The sequence below is a fragment of the Macaca nemestrina genome, chromosome 7, assembly GCF_043159975.1.
Source record: "Macaca nemestrina isolate mMacNem1 chromosome 7, mMacNem.hap1, whole genome shotgun sequence".
NCBI classification, from domain to species: domain Eukaryota; kingdom Metazoa; phylum Chordata; class Mammalia; order Primates; family Cercopithecidae; genus Macaca; species Macaca nemestrina.
Window position 1 is genome coordinate 57,424,145 of NC_092131.1, and position 14,829 is coordinate 57,438,973.

The following is a 14,829-nucleotide window of genomic DNA, read 5'->3' on the forward strand; positions in this document are numbered from 1 at the left end:
CCTTGTAAGGTGCTTAAGGGAGTCAGATTTTATCCTGCAGGCAATGGAAAGTTATGAAGAAGCAGAGATGAATTATCATCATAGTTGTGGTAGAGAGATACTATTCTAGAAGTAGGTAGGGGTAGTTAGTAGGGAAGGGAAATGATAGCTAGAAGGGATAAGGGGTGGGTGCTATAATAAAGGTCAAAAATATGATTGAGGGCCTGACCAGGGCCGGGACAGCAGGAAGGAGTAGACAAGTACTGCTACAAGTGGGGTTTGAGAAGCCAAAGGAAGAGAGAATAGGAAAAACTATCAATTGTATAAAGGCTGAAGATCAAGTTGGATAAGGAATGGAAAATATCCCATAGATTTAGTAAGTCAGTAATTGGTGACCTTGGTTGATAGTAGTTACCCCCATTTTGATATTTGTTACAGAGAATAAGTTATTAGTTTTTTGGAAGATCTCATTAGATAATTCTCCAATCTAAAACCTTACATTAACGAATGCAGAGGAATTTTGGAGAGGACTACTTGGACTGATAAAAAATCTACATAAACTAATTTAAAGAAAAACTTATTTAATTATATCTTATCTTGTTCTAAAAGGCATTTTAAACCCTTACCAAGTGCTTTGGTTCTTCTATGAATTTGTTCTATTATCTGCCTCAATAACCTATTCAATCTTATTTCTTCTTCATCTCCAATACTTAATTTCCACTCGAGGGAAGAAGGTGTACACTGTTTAATACATATATCATACTTTTTCCTCATAGTCCAGAATGTCCATTTTTCCTTTTCTGATCCAGATCCACACATCTTCAAAATCTATTCTAACTCCCAATATCTCTATAAAGTTTTCTCCAGTTACTTTTGCCCACTATATGCCCTTCCCTGAACTACACTTAGAAATATATCGATCAGGCCGGGCATGGTGGCTCATGCCTATAATCCCAGCACTTTGGGAGGCTGAGGCGGGCAGATCACTTGAGGCCAGGAGTTCAAGACCAGCCTGGCCCACATGGCGAAACCCTGTCTCTACTAAAACTACAAAAGATTAGCGAGGTGTGGTGGCGCATGCTTGTAATCCCAGCTACTTGGGAGGTTGAGGCAGGAGAATCCTTGAACCTGGGAGGCAGAGGTTGCAGTGAACCAAGATTGTGCCACTGCACTCCAGCCTAGGTGACAAGAGTGAAACTCCATCTCAAAAAAAAAGAAAGAAAGAAAGAAATATATCAATCACCATATCACCATGTAATGATACTCTAAATATTTCACCTATCGTTATTCTGTCTCCTTGGCCAAACCGTGAGATGCCTAAATGCAAAATCTATGGTGTGTTTTCTTTGGTATCCACCATAGTCCCTAGCACAATCTAGGACATTTAGCAGGTAGTCAATAAATAATTACTATTGAGGTGGAAATTGAAATTTTTCCAATAAGGTATTACCTGGAAAAATGTCTTGGGATGCATACTTCAATGAATAAATTGTGATTATTATTAATTAGCATAATAACATTTCTATAACATTCACTCTGAGTCAATGATCTACATTGAGATATTCATAAAAACCATAAGCCTGAAAAATAACCTTGAAGGACAAGGAAAACATGCCCAGCTAATTTTTGTTTTTGTTTTTGTTTTTAGTAGAGATGGGGTTTCACCATGTTGGCCAGGATGGTACTGATTTCTTGACCTCATGATCCACCCGCCTCGGCCTCCCACAGTGCTGAGGATTACAGGTGTGAGCCACAGTGCCCGGCCAGCAATTTATTTTCAAATGCATCAAAGAATAACTTGGAGTGATGGCTGGAAAGAGGGATGAATAGATGGAGTCATAAGTGATAACACAGGAATACTAATGTTAACGGTAGAATCTGGGTGGTGGATACCAAGATGTTTAGTATAAAACTCTTTTAACTTCGCTATATGCTTGAAATATGTCATACTAAATGTCGGAAAAAAGTGATTACAATACAAAAGTTATGTGACATTTTAAACACTATAACATTTAAGTATAATCAGGATATTCTGTGTCTATTTTTTAAAGAATAAAAATATAAGTCATATTCTAAGGGAAATGCAACAAAGCAGCTTCAGAGAAAATTGGTCTGTGTAGTTTGGCCCCCAAAGCACTGAGGTTGGAATGGTTACACCACAGCATTTCTTTAGCTGGTTCATATATAGGGTACATAATAATAGAAATGAACATTTTGAACACCATTAAACAAAAACACGAAGTGACAGAAGCACAGAAGAAAGAAAACTTTTTGAAGTACTTCCTGCATACCTGGTTGTACATGTATCTCAACATGAAGTCCATCAGGAATGATTTTCCTTTTCTAAATGCTCCAGCAACAGATACAGCAACAACCTCCTTGTCTCTGACAGCCTCCGAAAGAAGGATCCGATTTAATGCAGTTTCATCTAACTCAAAGGAATGGTCATCTTTGACAATGAGCACTTGGACTGGTCCTGCCTTTTTCACTGGCTCCTCCTCTTCTGAGCTCCATTCATATGTCTTTTCCGAAAATCCACCTGTTGAACAGAGCAGTGACTGGTTCAGCTAATCATTCAAAGTGCCAAGAAATGTATATGTATCTCTCAACTCTCAAACATCTGACACAGGAGCATACTGGAATTAGAAATGCTCACTTTATGCTGTGTGCCATGGCTCATGCCTGTAATCCTAGCACCTTGGGAGGCTGAGGTGGGAAGATCGCTTGAGCCCAGGAGTCAAGAGCACCCTGGGCAACATAGCAAGATCCTGTCTATATAAAAAATTTAAAAATTCGCCAGGTGTGGTAGTGCGTGCCTGTGGTCCCAGCTCTCAGGAGGCAGGAGTGGGAGGATCACTTGAGCCCAGGAGGTCAAGGCTACAGTGAGATGTGATCGTGCCACTGCACTCCAGTCTGGGCAACAGAGGGAGACCCTGTCTCAAAAAAGAAAAAAGAAAGAAAGAAAAGAAATGTTTGTTTTAGTGACATATTTTAATGTCATTCACACTATATTCCAGAAGGACTTACATTTGTTCTTTCTGATCATATGACTGAAACAAAAAAAACTTTCAAGAAAACTCTAAGTCAGTGCAGATGTCTCTGTTTGCTGAGTCAGAAAGAAAATCAAAGCAAAGCACTCTACTTTTGGAGCAGAGGAATAAAATGATTTTAGTTCACACTTTCTTTATCCCCCAGAAATAGCTTATTTACATAAAGGATCCTTGCAATACTTTTTAAAGCTGAACATACATAGGAAGAAATACATAGAAGGGCTCGGAATCACAGATTCTCAAGCATACTATTGGCATTATTATAGATGAGGAAATTAAAGCCAAAGACGTGACTGACCTTGCCCAAGAGATGGAAATGGAATTTAGAAGGAAGGAAATGGTAGACTTCCTCATATAGGATTTCTATATCTTTCTCATGTTATTTATTTAATCCTTGTAATGTTCCAGTAAGGTATTTATTATTATCTGTATTTTTGACACATGAGAAAATTAAGAATCTAGTTAAATTTCCCAGGAGCACAACTATTAGAAAGTGACAGATTACAGGTCCAAGTTCACATGGACAGTAACTGCCAACCTGGGATTAGATTGCAAGAGTCAAAACTTTCATCCCAGATCTTCCTACTACGATAAAAAATAAAAATAAAAATAAAATTCTGCCTCTTTGGTAGCAATCCAATAACTTTTGGACAATACATACATAGGCTCGTTTGCTTTGTATCATAAGAACAGAAAGTCTATACATACACCAATTAATTCCTCAGATCAGATATATGATCTAGCCTCAAAGAAACCCTCAATAATTGCTATTGTAGAAACCTTAATCCACAATGTGACAGTATTTAGAGATGAGGCCTTTGGGAGGCCTTAGATTAGGCTTAGATTAAGTAATGAGGGTCTCCCATCATAGAGTTAGTTCCCTTATAAGGCAACTAAGGAACCAGAGCCTGTTTTCTCTGAATTGTGAGGATACATGAAGAAAGCAGTCTATGAACCAGGAGGAAGACCCTTACAAAAAATCCAGCTCTGCTGGCATTCTGATCTCATCCAGTTGCCAGAACTGTGAGAAATAAATGTTTGTTGTTTAAGCCACCCAGTCTATGATTTTCTGTTACAGCAGCCCAAGGTGACTAAGACAATAATACTAATTTTGAAACAAACTGGACTCTTAAATAATCTTTTATCTAAATTTTTGAAAATATCTTTAGGTAGACATTCTTCATGATGTCTATTTAATAAGAAGTTTTATAACTAGATAAAAGCAAGGCAATCATATCTCTTGGCATACTTTTAAATAAGTCTTCAGATCACATTGACATATATATCACATTGATAACTTTATTGCTGTTCATCTATAAAATAATGCTATTGAAATACTGAAAATATATAATTTTAGTTTTGCATGAGTAGAGATAAACATACACCACTACTTTCTGAACAATCGTACAAAGCATCTAGAGACAACAGACCTTTGCCTATAGCCACGAATCAGAGTTGTTCTCTCTGCAAAGTTAAGAAAAGTTGACTTTTTATCTGAAAGATAATAGCTTCTCTATTGCCGTATCACAGGTGCCGGAGTCAGAGAGCCTTTGTTTAAACCCCAGCCTTACAATTTACAACATAAAGTTGTGGAAATTATTTAGCTTCCCAATGGCTCAGTATGCTCCATTTTAAAAAGATTAATAATGGTACCCATATCAGAAAGCCTTTGTGAAGACTAAACAAAGTAATTTCCATTCAATAAAAATTGAAGAATCTGACAAACAGTACATGCTTAATTAATGGTGACGGTTATTAATGCTATTATCTATTCATGTTTGATTACAGTCCTACCTACCATCTAATTTCAGCCTCAGTACAAAGGCCCTTTTTGAGAATAGCAAATACACATTTTATTTGATGATGCTCCTTGCCTATGATTTAATTATGACCTGAGCACACAAATGTGAATCACGGACCCAAGCTAGACATAATATTTTGGATAGACAAACATCTTTGGTGCAGAAAACTAGATCATAACTTTCTATAGACTGAAATAATTGTTTGTAACAAACTACACATATGCAAAAGGTACTTGAGAATGCACATAGAAATGGAATTTCTGGGTTGCAAGTTTTTCAAATATTCAACTTTAACACATGATGCAAAATTGTCTTTTTCTAAGTGGCTATATAAATGCTTTGCTTCCACCATCAGTTTAACATCCTATTGATCCATATCCTTTCTAACACTTGGTTTTATCTGACTTTGTTTTTGTCAATTGCAGAGGTATAAATTGGTATCTCACTGTGGTCTTGATATACATTTCTCTAATTGCTAATAAGGTAAGCATCTCCTTTTATCCATTTTTCTATTAGGTAGTTTGTCCTTCTCATTGATTTGTAGTTCTTTATGTATTTTGAATGCTAGCCCTTTGTTAGTTATATGCGTAGCAAAAGTCTTCTAGTTTCTAAGAGCTTGCCTTTTCATTTTCTTTCCTTAAGCTATAATTGATGAAAAGGCATTCTTAATTTTAATGTAATAGATTTTATTAATATTTTCTTTCATGGTTAACATTTTGTATGCCATGTTTAAGAAATGATTCCATATACAAGATCTGAAAGATAGTCACATATATTTTATTTTTATTTTTTATTTTTTATTTTGAGACAGAGTCTTGCTCTGCCGCCCAGGCTGGAGTGCAGTAGCTGATCTCGGCTCACTGCAAGCTCCGCCTCCTGGGTTCACGCCATTCTCCTGCCTCAGACTCCTGAATAGCTGGGACTACAGGAGCCCGCCACCATGCCCGGCTAATTTTTTTGTGTGTTTTTAGTAGAGACAGGGTTTCACCGTGTCAGCCAGGATGGTCTCGATCTCCTGACCTCGTGATCCACCGGCCTCGGCCTCCTAAAGTGCTGGGATTACAGGCATGAGCCACCGCGCCCAGCCAATAGTCACATATATTCTTCTAAGTGTATTTGTTTTTGTTTTTGAGACAGGGTCTCACTCTGTTACCCAGGCTGGAGTGCAGTGGTGTGATCTCAGCTCACTGCAACCTCCACCTCCTGAGCTCTATCGATCCTCCTGCCTCAACCTCCCGAGCAGATGGGACTACAGGCACACGCCACCACCAAGTCCCACTAATTTCTGTATTTTTTGTAGAGATGGGGTCTCACCATGTTGCTCAGGCTGGTCTCAAACTCCTGGACTCAAGTGATCCACCTGCCTTGGCCTCCCAAAGTGCTGGCATTACAGAAATGAACCACTGTGCCCAGCCTTTTCTAAATTTTAAAGTTTGCTTTTGATATTTAAATTCCTAGTCCATCAGAAGTTGTTATTTGTAGGGTGGAAGACAGAAAGCCATTTTTTTAAACATGAGAAACAAATTTTTTCAGAGCTCTGTCAAAGCCCCTTCTTTCTTCAAGTGGTCTGCCATGAGATCTCTGTCATAAGTAAGAGTTTTACACACACACACACACACACACACACACACACACGGACTCATTTCTGAGCTCTCAATTCTGATCCATTCATCAATTTGTCTATATCAGCACCAATATTACACTATCCTAATCAAAATAGCTTTATAAAAAGTTATCGTATATAGTATGGCAAGCACCTCTTATCCTTCTAATTATTATTGGTCTTGGCTATTTTAACCCTTTCCATATAAATATTAAAATCAATCTGTTAGTTGAACTCTTTACTGAAGTTACATTAAATTTATAGATCAATTTGAAATGAATCAATACCTTCATGGTATTAAGTCTTCCAATACATTAACATGATCTATCTCTCCATCTATTTTTGGTCTTTAAACTCCTTCAGTAATGTTTTTATAATTTGGGGGAGTAGGAAGAGGTTTATTACATTTAGTCCCAGGTGCACTGTAGTTTTTGTTGCTATGACTGATTTATTTGTTGTTTTAATTATATTTTCTAGTTGTTGCTTGGATAACAAACTGTAATTAGCTTTAATGCATTGGTCTCACATTGAAGCATTTGTTAAACTTTATTATTTCCTGTAAAATTTATGTAGATACTTTTGGGTTTTTTTTTAAAATATAGAAACAGAAATACAATTTTCAAGTAATGACAGTTTCCAACTTTTTAATCTTTATGTATGTTTTTTTTTTCTTAAATTATTAGACATTCAATGCCATGTTGAATAGAAAGGGTCATAATGGGCATAACTTTTGATTTCAGTAGGCATAACTTCATGATTTTAAAGGGAATGTCTCCAATATTTTCCTATTGGGGTTACTTTTGTTACAGTTTTATTGGGCTTGGTTTGATAGATACATTTTATCATATCAAATGAAGGAAATTCTATGTATAGTTTACTAAGAGTTTCTAAAAATCACAAACAAATAATGGATTTTATCAAATAATCTCTTCTGCATCTATTGAGGTCATCATATAGCTTTTTACATCCAACATATCAATGTAGCAAATAATATATATTTGCATTTTTTATATAAACCTAATAGTCTCAGGGTATAGTATAATGCTGGATTCAGTTTGCTAAGATTTTGTTTAGGAACTGTGCATATATATTCATAAATGAGTTGCCTATAACTTTACTTTCTTATTTTGTCCTTGGGTGGTTTTATTATAAAAGTTTTGCAAGCTTTATAAAATGAATTAGCAGCTGGGCATGATGGCTCACGCCTGTAATCCCAGCACTTTGGGAGGCCAAGGTGGGCAGATCATTTGAGGTCAAGAGTTTGAGACCAACCTGGCCAGGATGGTAAAACTCCGTCTCTACTAAAAAAAAAAAAAAAGAAGAAAGAAAACAAAAATTATCTGGGCATGGTGGTGCATGCTTGTAGTCCCAACTACTTGGGGGGCTGAGGCAGGAGAATCACTCGAACCCAGGAGGTGGATGCTGCAGGGAGCTGAGATCACACCATTGCACTCCAGCTTGGGTGACAGAGTGAGACTCCGTCTTACAAAAAAAAAAAGAAAGAAAAGAAAGTTTGTAATAAAAGATTGGAGTGAACAGTTCTTTGAAAGTTTGATAAAACTCACATGTAAAACTTTGTGAACCTGGTGTTTTATTTGTGAGATGATTTTTAACTGTCACTTCAATTTTTTTTTTTTTTTTTTTGAGACGGAGTCTCGCTCTGTCATCCAGGCTGGAGTGCAGTGGCGCGATCTCGGCTCACTGCAACCTCTGCCTCCCAGGTTCAAGCAATTCTCCTGCCTCAGCCTCCCGAGTAGCTGGGACTACAGGCACTTGCCACCAAGCCCAGCTAATTTTTTGTATTTTTAGTAGAGATGGTGTTTCACCATGTTGGCCATACTGGTCTCGAACTCCTGACCTCAAGCGATCTGCCTGCCTCGGCCTCCCAAAGTGCTGGGATTACAGTCGTGAGCCACCGTGCCTGCCCTCTTCAATTTCTTTAATAGTTATGATTGCTATTGTTATATTAGTACCAATAAAGCTCGATAGTTATTGAGATACTTCTGGTTTGTTTTATCTTTCTAGGAATTTTCTTTCCACTGTCTTAAAATTCAGACAGGCGGTCGGCGAGTCCCAGTGCGAGCTGAGGGTGCCAGAGGTAGGGGGCCGAGAAACAAAGTTCCCGGGGCTCCCTCCGGGGCCGCGGTCGGGGCTGCGCGTTTGGCCGCCCCGCTCCTCGCGAAGGCAATGGCTCCCAAACTCCTGCGCGCGGTCATCCTCGGGCCGCCCGGCTCGGGAAGGGCACCGTGTGCCAGAGGATCGCCCAGAACTTTGGCCTCCAGCATCTCTCCAGCGGCCACTTCTTGCGGGAGAACATCAAGGCCAACACCGAGTTGCTGCCCAGGCTGGAGTGCAGTGGCGCGATCTCGGCTTACCGCAACCTCCACCTCCCGGGTTCAAGTGATTCTCCTGCCTCAGCCTCCCGAGTAGCTGGGATTACAGAAGTTGGTGAGTTGGCAAAGCAGTATATAGAGAGAAGTCTTTTGGTTCCAGACCATGTGATCACACGCCTAATGATGTCTGAGTTGGAGAATAGGCGTGGCCAGCACTGGCTCCTTGATGGTTTTCCTAGGACATTAGGACAAGCCGAAGCCCTGGACAAAATCTGTGAAGTGGATCTAGTGATCAGTTTGAACATTCCATTTGAAACACTTAAAGATTGTCTCAGCCGCCGTTGGATTCACCCTCCTAGCGGAAGGGTATATAACCTGGACTTCAATCCACCTCATGTACATGGTATTGATGACGTCACTGGTGAGCCATTAGTCCAGCAGGAGGATGATAAACCTGAAGCAGTTGCTGCCAGGCTAAGACAGTACAAAGACGTGGCAAAGCCAGTCATTGAATTATACAAGAGCCGAGGAGTGCTCCATCAATTTTCCGGGACGGAGACGAACAAAATCTGGCCCTACGTTTACACACTTTTCTCGAACAAGATCACACCTATTCAGTCCAAAGAAGCATATTGACCCTGCCCAATGGAAGAACCAGGAAGATGTGGTCATTCATTCAATTGTGTGTGTAGTATTGGTGCTGTGTCCAAATTAGAAGCTAGCTGAGGTAGCTTGCAGCATCTTTTCTAGTTGAAATGGGGAACTGATAGGAAAACAAATGAGTAGAAAGAGTTCACAAGAGGCTCTCCTCTGCCTTTGAAAAGGAAGGTCACCTACACATGTTTAAGGTGTCTCTGCACATGTCTCAAGCCCTTCACAAGAAAGCAAGTACAGTGTGGATTTCAAGTGGTGTGTAACTTCAGCTCCAGCTGGTTTTTGACAGCTGTTGCTGTGGTATTCTTTTTTACACATGATGGTGATAGTTTCTGGTTCTCCCCATCCCCACAAAGGCTGTTGAACTACAGCACCAGGAAGCCTGAGAATGAATCCTAAGGGCTCCAGCCCAGACTTCGTCCCAGGCTTTCTGGTGTGTGCCCCCCTGGTAACAGTGAAATTGAAGCTGCTTCCTCACAGTGGTTGTTTCTCTGGTCTTGAGTGACTGTGTCCACATATCATTTTCTTCCGGTAGGAATAACTCCTTTTCTGTATCCGCACTCCATGGAGTCTCTCCTTTTCAGACATCCTGGGATGAAAGAATTTGGCTTTTTTTTTTTACATCTGTTTTCACTCTTTGGCCATTAAACAAAACTGATAGTTATTGCTCTTATCCCTCTCAAATTCTTCTAAGAGCTGAGAGTGATGGGATTGTATTGAATTTCTGTATGCACCGGGAACTGAGCTATGAAGAGGATCTTATTAAACTGCTGGTCTGACTCATGGATTGACACTGTTCCTTTCTTTTATTGTTAAAAAAAAAAAACCCTAAAAGTCTTGGGGACCCCCTAAAGTCTTTTGGGAATCCTCAAAAAGCATGGGAAATATAAGTATTTAGCTACTTAAATGTTGTAAGATCATATCTTATGTATAGAAGTAATAAGACCGTTTGGAATTACTAGACTAATTGAATAGTTACGGTTTCTATTCAGTACAATAAAATGTATTTTGAAAGTGCTGCTAACTATTGATGCTGACAGTGTTTCACTCCTATGAGTGACCCAAACATATTATAAATAGGTGGTAAAGGGAGTGGAGCCTGTGGGGTTGAGCAGAATGTTGTACTAACTGTGCTTGGACTAAGTATAACAGCTTTATGATTATGGGAAAACAAAATCTTTATTTTTTTTTTCTGTTCCAAAGATTCATCCTGTGGGGTGGCCATAAAGTCTAGAATTAGATACTAATATTTTGTCATTCGTTATAACATAGTATCAATAAACCATTTGTTAAAAGATTTGCCTGGTTTCCAGACTTGGTGGCCACCTTGAATAATTCTTCCTATCCTCTGGGAAGGATGATGAAATTTATTCCTGCTGCCTTAAAAATATGTATCCCTTCTTCATGCATCATGACTGTCCCCAGCGAGTATCCTTTACTATTCCTGGGAGTGACTCCTGTCTGACTTTTCATACTGGTGAGAAGAAAAGAAGCCTATTGTAACACTTTAGTGATGTTGAAACACATTACTTACTTTGTGAAGATGTCCCAGTGAATGCTCTGTCAATTCGCTGCCGTATGTCATCTATATGATAACGAATGCATCTTCCTTCTAAGTACTGCCCAAACTCTTGCCAGCTCCTCTCCCATTGTCCCTTCATGTGATTATTTTTTGGCTACCTTAGTGGAAATATAGACCAGTCTTCTCCCCATCCATCCTCTCAAACATAATGAGATTGTTTATTTTTTAGATGTATGCAGTGAAAATGCCCAGTCAGGTCTATGAATCGTCAGTGCATTATATTGACTCTGAGCACTTTAGAATGTAGAGTTGCAATTGAATGCCAGCTGTGGAGATGGGGTGCATATCAGATATGTAGATAAAACTCAGGTTTGCTGGGGAACCAGGTATAGAGAAAAATAAGTCTGATACAAGGAAAATTGCACAACTTAGAGTAGTTCTGCTATAGATAAAATTTCCACAAAATAGGAAATGTAGAGAGTTATTCTATAGAATACTAGAAAGAGTAAAGACTGCTTTTTGGAAACAGGAAAATCTTCAAACTTCTTTCTTCACTTCCCTTTGTGTTTAGCTGACCCTCCAATGTGATCATTGCTTTTAGAGTTTGGGAGAGGTATGGGAAGTGGCCTGATCCCTGCTTCCATACTTCACTCCTCCATCCATCCATCCTTCCCCTCCAGCTAAATGGACAATTCTAGCCAACACTGAGTCACTCTTAAGTCTCAGCAGTGGGTGTGTTTGCTGAGATTGTCCAGCAGTTGAGCAGTTTGGTCTCACCTCCCTCGCTAGCTGAGACCAAAAAGAGACAAATACCTTTTTCATGGTCTTAGAAACATAATGCTTATTTCGTGGTCAGTGGCTTTTAAAAAATCTATTTCTGGTTTTCTTCAACAAACTCACTAGTTTTCCCTTAAATGATTTTGTAAAATTTAAAGTTATCCTGAAAATGTTTTGGCAAAAGTAAAATTAAAGGGACATCTTTTTTTTTTTTTTTTTCTGTTGCCACACATGGCTGTTCCTTCACCTTTAAGCAAAGAGAGTGGTTCAGCTGGTTTCTAAGATGCCAACCTGACCTTGCATTCTGTCATTCTACCCAGCTCTTAGTTCAGTTTGCTTCCATTATCCTAACAGGCTTCTTACTGACTTAGAACTTGGAAAGGCTGCTATATTTAATACTCTCCAACACTAACGCAGACTTAAGATAGATACTGTTTATTGAAAATCTACTGAGTGAAATGTGCGGTTTTAGGACCTTTATAAACATCTCATTTAATCTTTCTAGCATCCTGTGAAACAGCCATGATTTCATGTTGATAAACAAAGAAGACAGGGGTCCCAGGGATGTGAAGCATTTTGCCCAGGCTTCTGCTGCTGGTGACCAGTGTAGCTGGAACTCCAGCTCAGGTTTTCCTGACTCAGAAGACTGAGCTTGTTCCTCGATGTTATTAATAGCTACTTGTGTCCAAGCAACCAAGGGCCTTGAGTCTACTTGGTTCTGCTTATGGCCTCACATCAAGAATAATAGAGCTAGTCTAGGTATGGTGGAGCTGGTCCATGCCTGTAGTCCCAGTGCTTTGGGAATCCTTGATGGGAAGATTGTCAGAGGCCAAAAGTTCAAGACCAGGCTGGGCAATATCACAAGACTCCATCTCTACAGAAAAATAAAAAATTAGCCAGCCATGGTGGTGTACACTTGTGGTCCTAGTTACTCAGGAGACTGAGGCAGGAGGATTGCTTGATCCTAGGAGTTCGAGGCTGCAGTGAGCTATGATTGCACCTCTGCACCCAAGTCTGGGCAACACAGCGAGACCCTGTTTCTTAAAAAAATAAAAAATTGCAGAGCTCACCAAAGTGATGTTCACCTTTTTATGACGTTCCTTTTTTTTTTTTCTTTTTCCTTTGCTTAAGCAAAGAAAGCTGCTAGAAGAGAGTCTTAGTTTTCCTGCATAAGACCTCCTTTATGAATAGAATAAACGACTGTCAGAGTAGGCTGGGCTTGGGCCCAGGCTAAACTATGAAGGAAGAAAGCTCATATCCCTTAACTACCCTTTCGGTGTCCATTGGGTTGTGCCCCGGAAGTGACCTTTGCCCTTGAGCCATCCCCAGCCCATGGTGCCCACACATAGGCTTTTGAGCTCCTTGGAGTTATCCAGACCCTGTTCACTTTTCCTTCCTGAGATTAGAACAAATCACCCCCTTCCACTCCAAACAAGGTCTTGATGATAAAGTAATCCTTAAAATGCTGGTAGATAAACAAGTGATGATGAAGCATCGAACACAGGTTAGCTCCTGACTTTTGTACCAATGTCTCTGTGTTCCATTACACATTAACATGACTCTGAGTGCCACATCCAAACCTTGCCCACCATCTGCTTGTTGTGCAACAGTTGAGGCAGTAACCAGGGGAGATTCACTTCCTGTCTTGTCCTTCCCCAGGGATCACTCCCCTGCTGCACTCTAGCAGCCAAGCTCAGATGAGCTCCATTGTTACTCTAGGTGTGCCCATCTCTTTGGTGGGGAAGGAGAAAGGTAAGAATAGCCACGAATGAGGAAGGATCCTTGGAGGGAGGGGCCGCTGTGGTTTTTCCTGCTATTTAAGATGTTGAGACCGGATAACTTTAGAAAAATGCCTGCACAAACCCATAAATAGTGCTTTTATAAAGTTTATAAAACTTTATAAAACCTAAGTTCAGTATTTGACATTAGCTTTTTGTCCAAAGAATTGAAGCCTGCTGGAGGTCTTTGCTCAAATAATAAATACTGCATATTTCCAAATGTGTTCAGGTATAGGCACTAGGTACTGTCTGTTTACTCCATGTTAGGTACATTACATGCATTGGCTAATCAAATCCTCATCAATTACCTATGTAATAATCTCAATTTGCCTCCTCGTATTATAAATGGAAATAATCCTGTTTATTTTAAATGGGTTTTCATGTACCTATAGGGATTAGTCAGGAAATTCAAAGGGCCTTTTTTATCCCTTTTCCTAGTTTGAGCTCCCTGTTCTCTTTAATGGATAAAACAACATATTTGCTTCAGCCTGGATTCTTTGTTTTTGGTGCTTTGGTGCAGAGACAGGAAATGGGCACTCAGAGTCACACTGGTAGTTGCACACTGTATCTACAGAGGGCGTGTCTCATCTGTACTCTGCTGGGTTACAGGATTTCAGGAGGTATTTGTGTCCACCTGAAAATTCCGTTTATTGCCTTTCATTGAACAGTGTCTTTCCTTTCTGCAGTTGGTTTTGCTAGAGAGGCAATTCATAAGGTGAAGTCCTGTTCATGGTAGACTTGCTTTCTCACTATCCCCTTCAATTTTTAGTAACTCCCTGGTCTATTTGGTGTCTTTAAAAAAAAAATAACCTGGTAATGGAGACTTCTTTTAATATGGAAATGTGGTCTGGTAGTAAGTTACTCCTTTCCACATGTAACTGACCCAGTCTGGTTTCCAGATGAGAAGTGTGCAAGCCCCAGATGTTGAGACGCCGTATTTCAACTGTGAAAAAAATCTGCTTCCTGCATCTGTTGAAATATAATTGTTCATACTTGCCATCCCTTATCTTTCTTGTAACAATATGCACAGTTTTTGCCAGAATAAATGCCATTATCTGTATGCTTCAGGGAATTTCCCAATTTGATCTGTGTGTGTGTGTGTGCGCGCGCGCATGTGTGTGTGAGAGAGAGAGAGCTGCAGTAAAACACTTCTAAAGGGTGAAAGCTCTTGTATGGCATAGATACCTTCCTCTGGTAATAATTAGGTTATTCCCGGAAGCACAGTGTCATTCTTTAAATAAAAGCTTTCCTGTTTAAAGCTTTTCAAAGGAGCAGACCATCTTGAAGATTTCCCCTAGCGTTGATATGTATCTAATTCATTTTATAAAATC

The 14,829-nt window shown here is 39.6% G+C and overlaps 1 protein-coding gene and 1 pseudogene across 4 annotated transcripts in view; one reads left to right on the top strand and one right to left on the bottom strand.

Moving 5' to 3' along the window:
- The window catches only part of LOC105481840 (atlastin GTPase 1), a 106,977-nt gene that overhangs the window by 42,231 nt on the left and 49,917 nt on the right, over positions 1 to 14,829 (bottom strand). For all 4 annotated transcript variants that reach the window (XM_071100205.1, XM_071100206.1, XM_011741624.3 and 1 more), the window contains exon 3: positions 2,271 to 2,518. In XM_071100205.1, coding sequence (XP_070956306.1) covers positions 2,271 to 2,518 — 248 coding nt within the window. The remainder of the gene's footprint in view (positions 1 to 2,270; positions 2,519 to 14,829) is intronic.
- Positions 8,607 to 12,694, top strand: LOC139364292 (adenylate kinase 4, mitochondrial pseudogene; annotated as a pseudogene).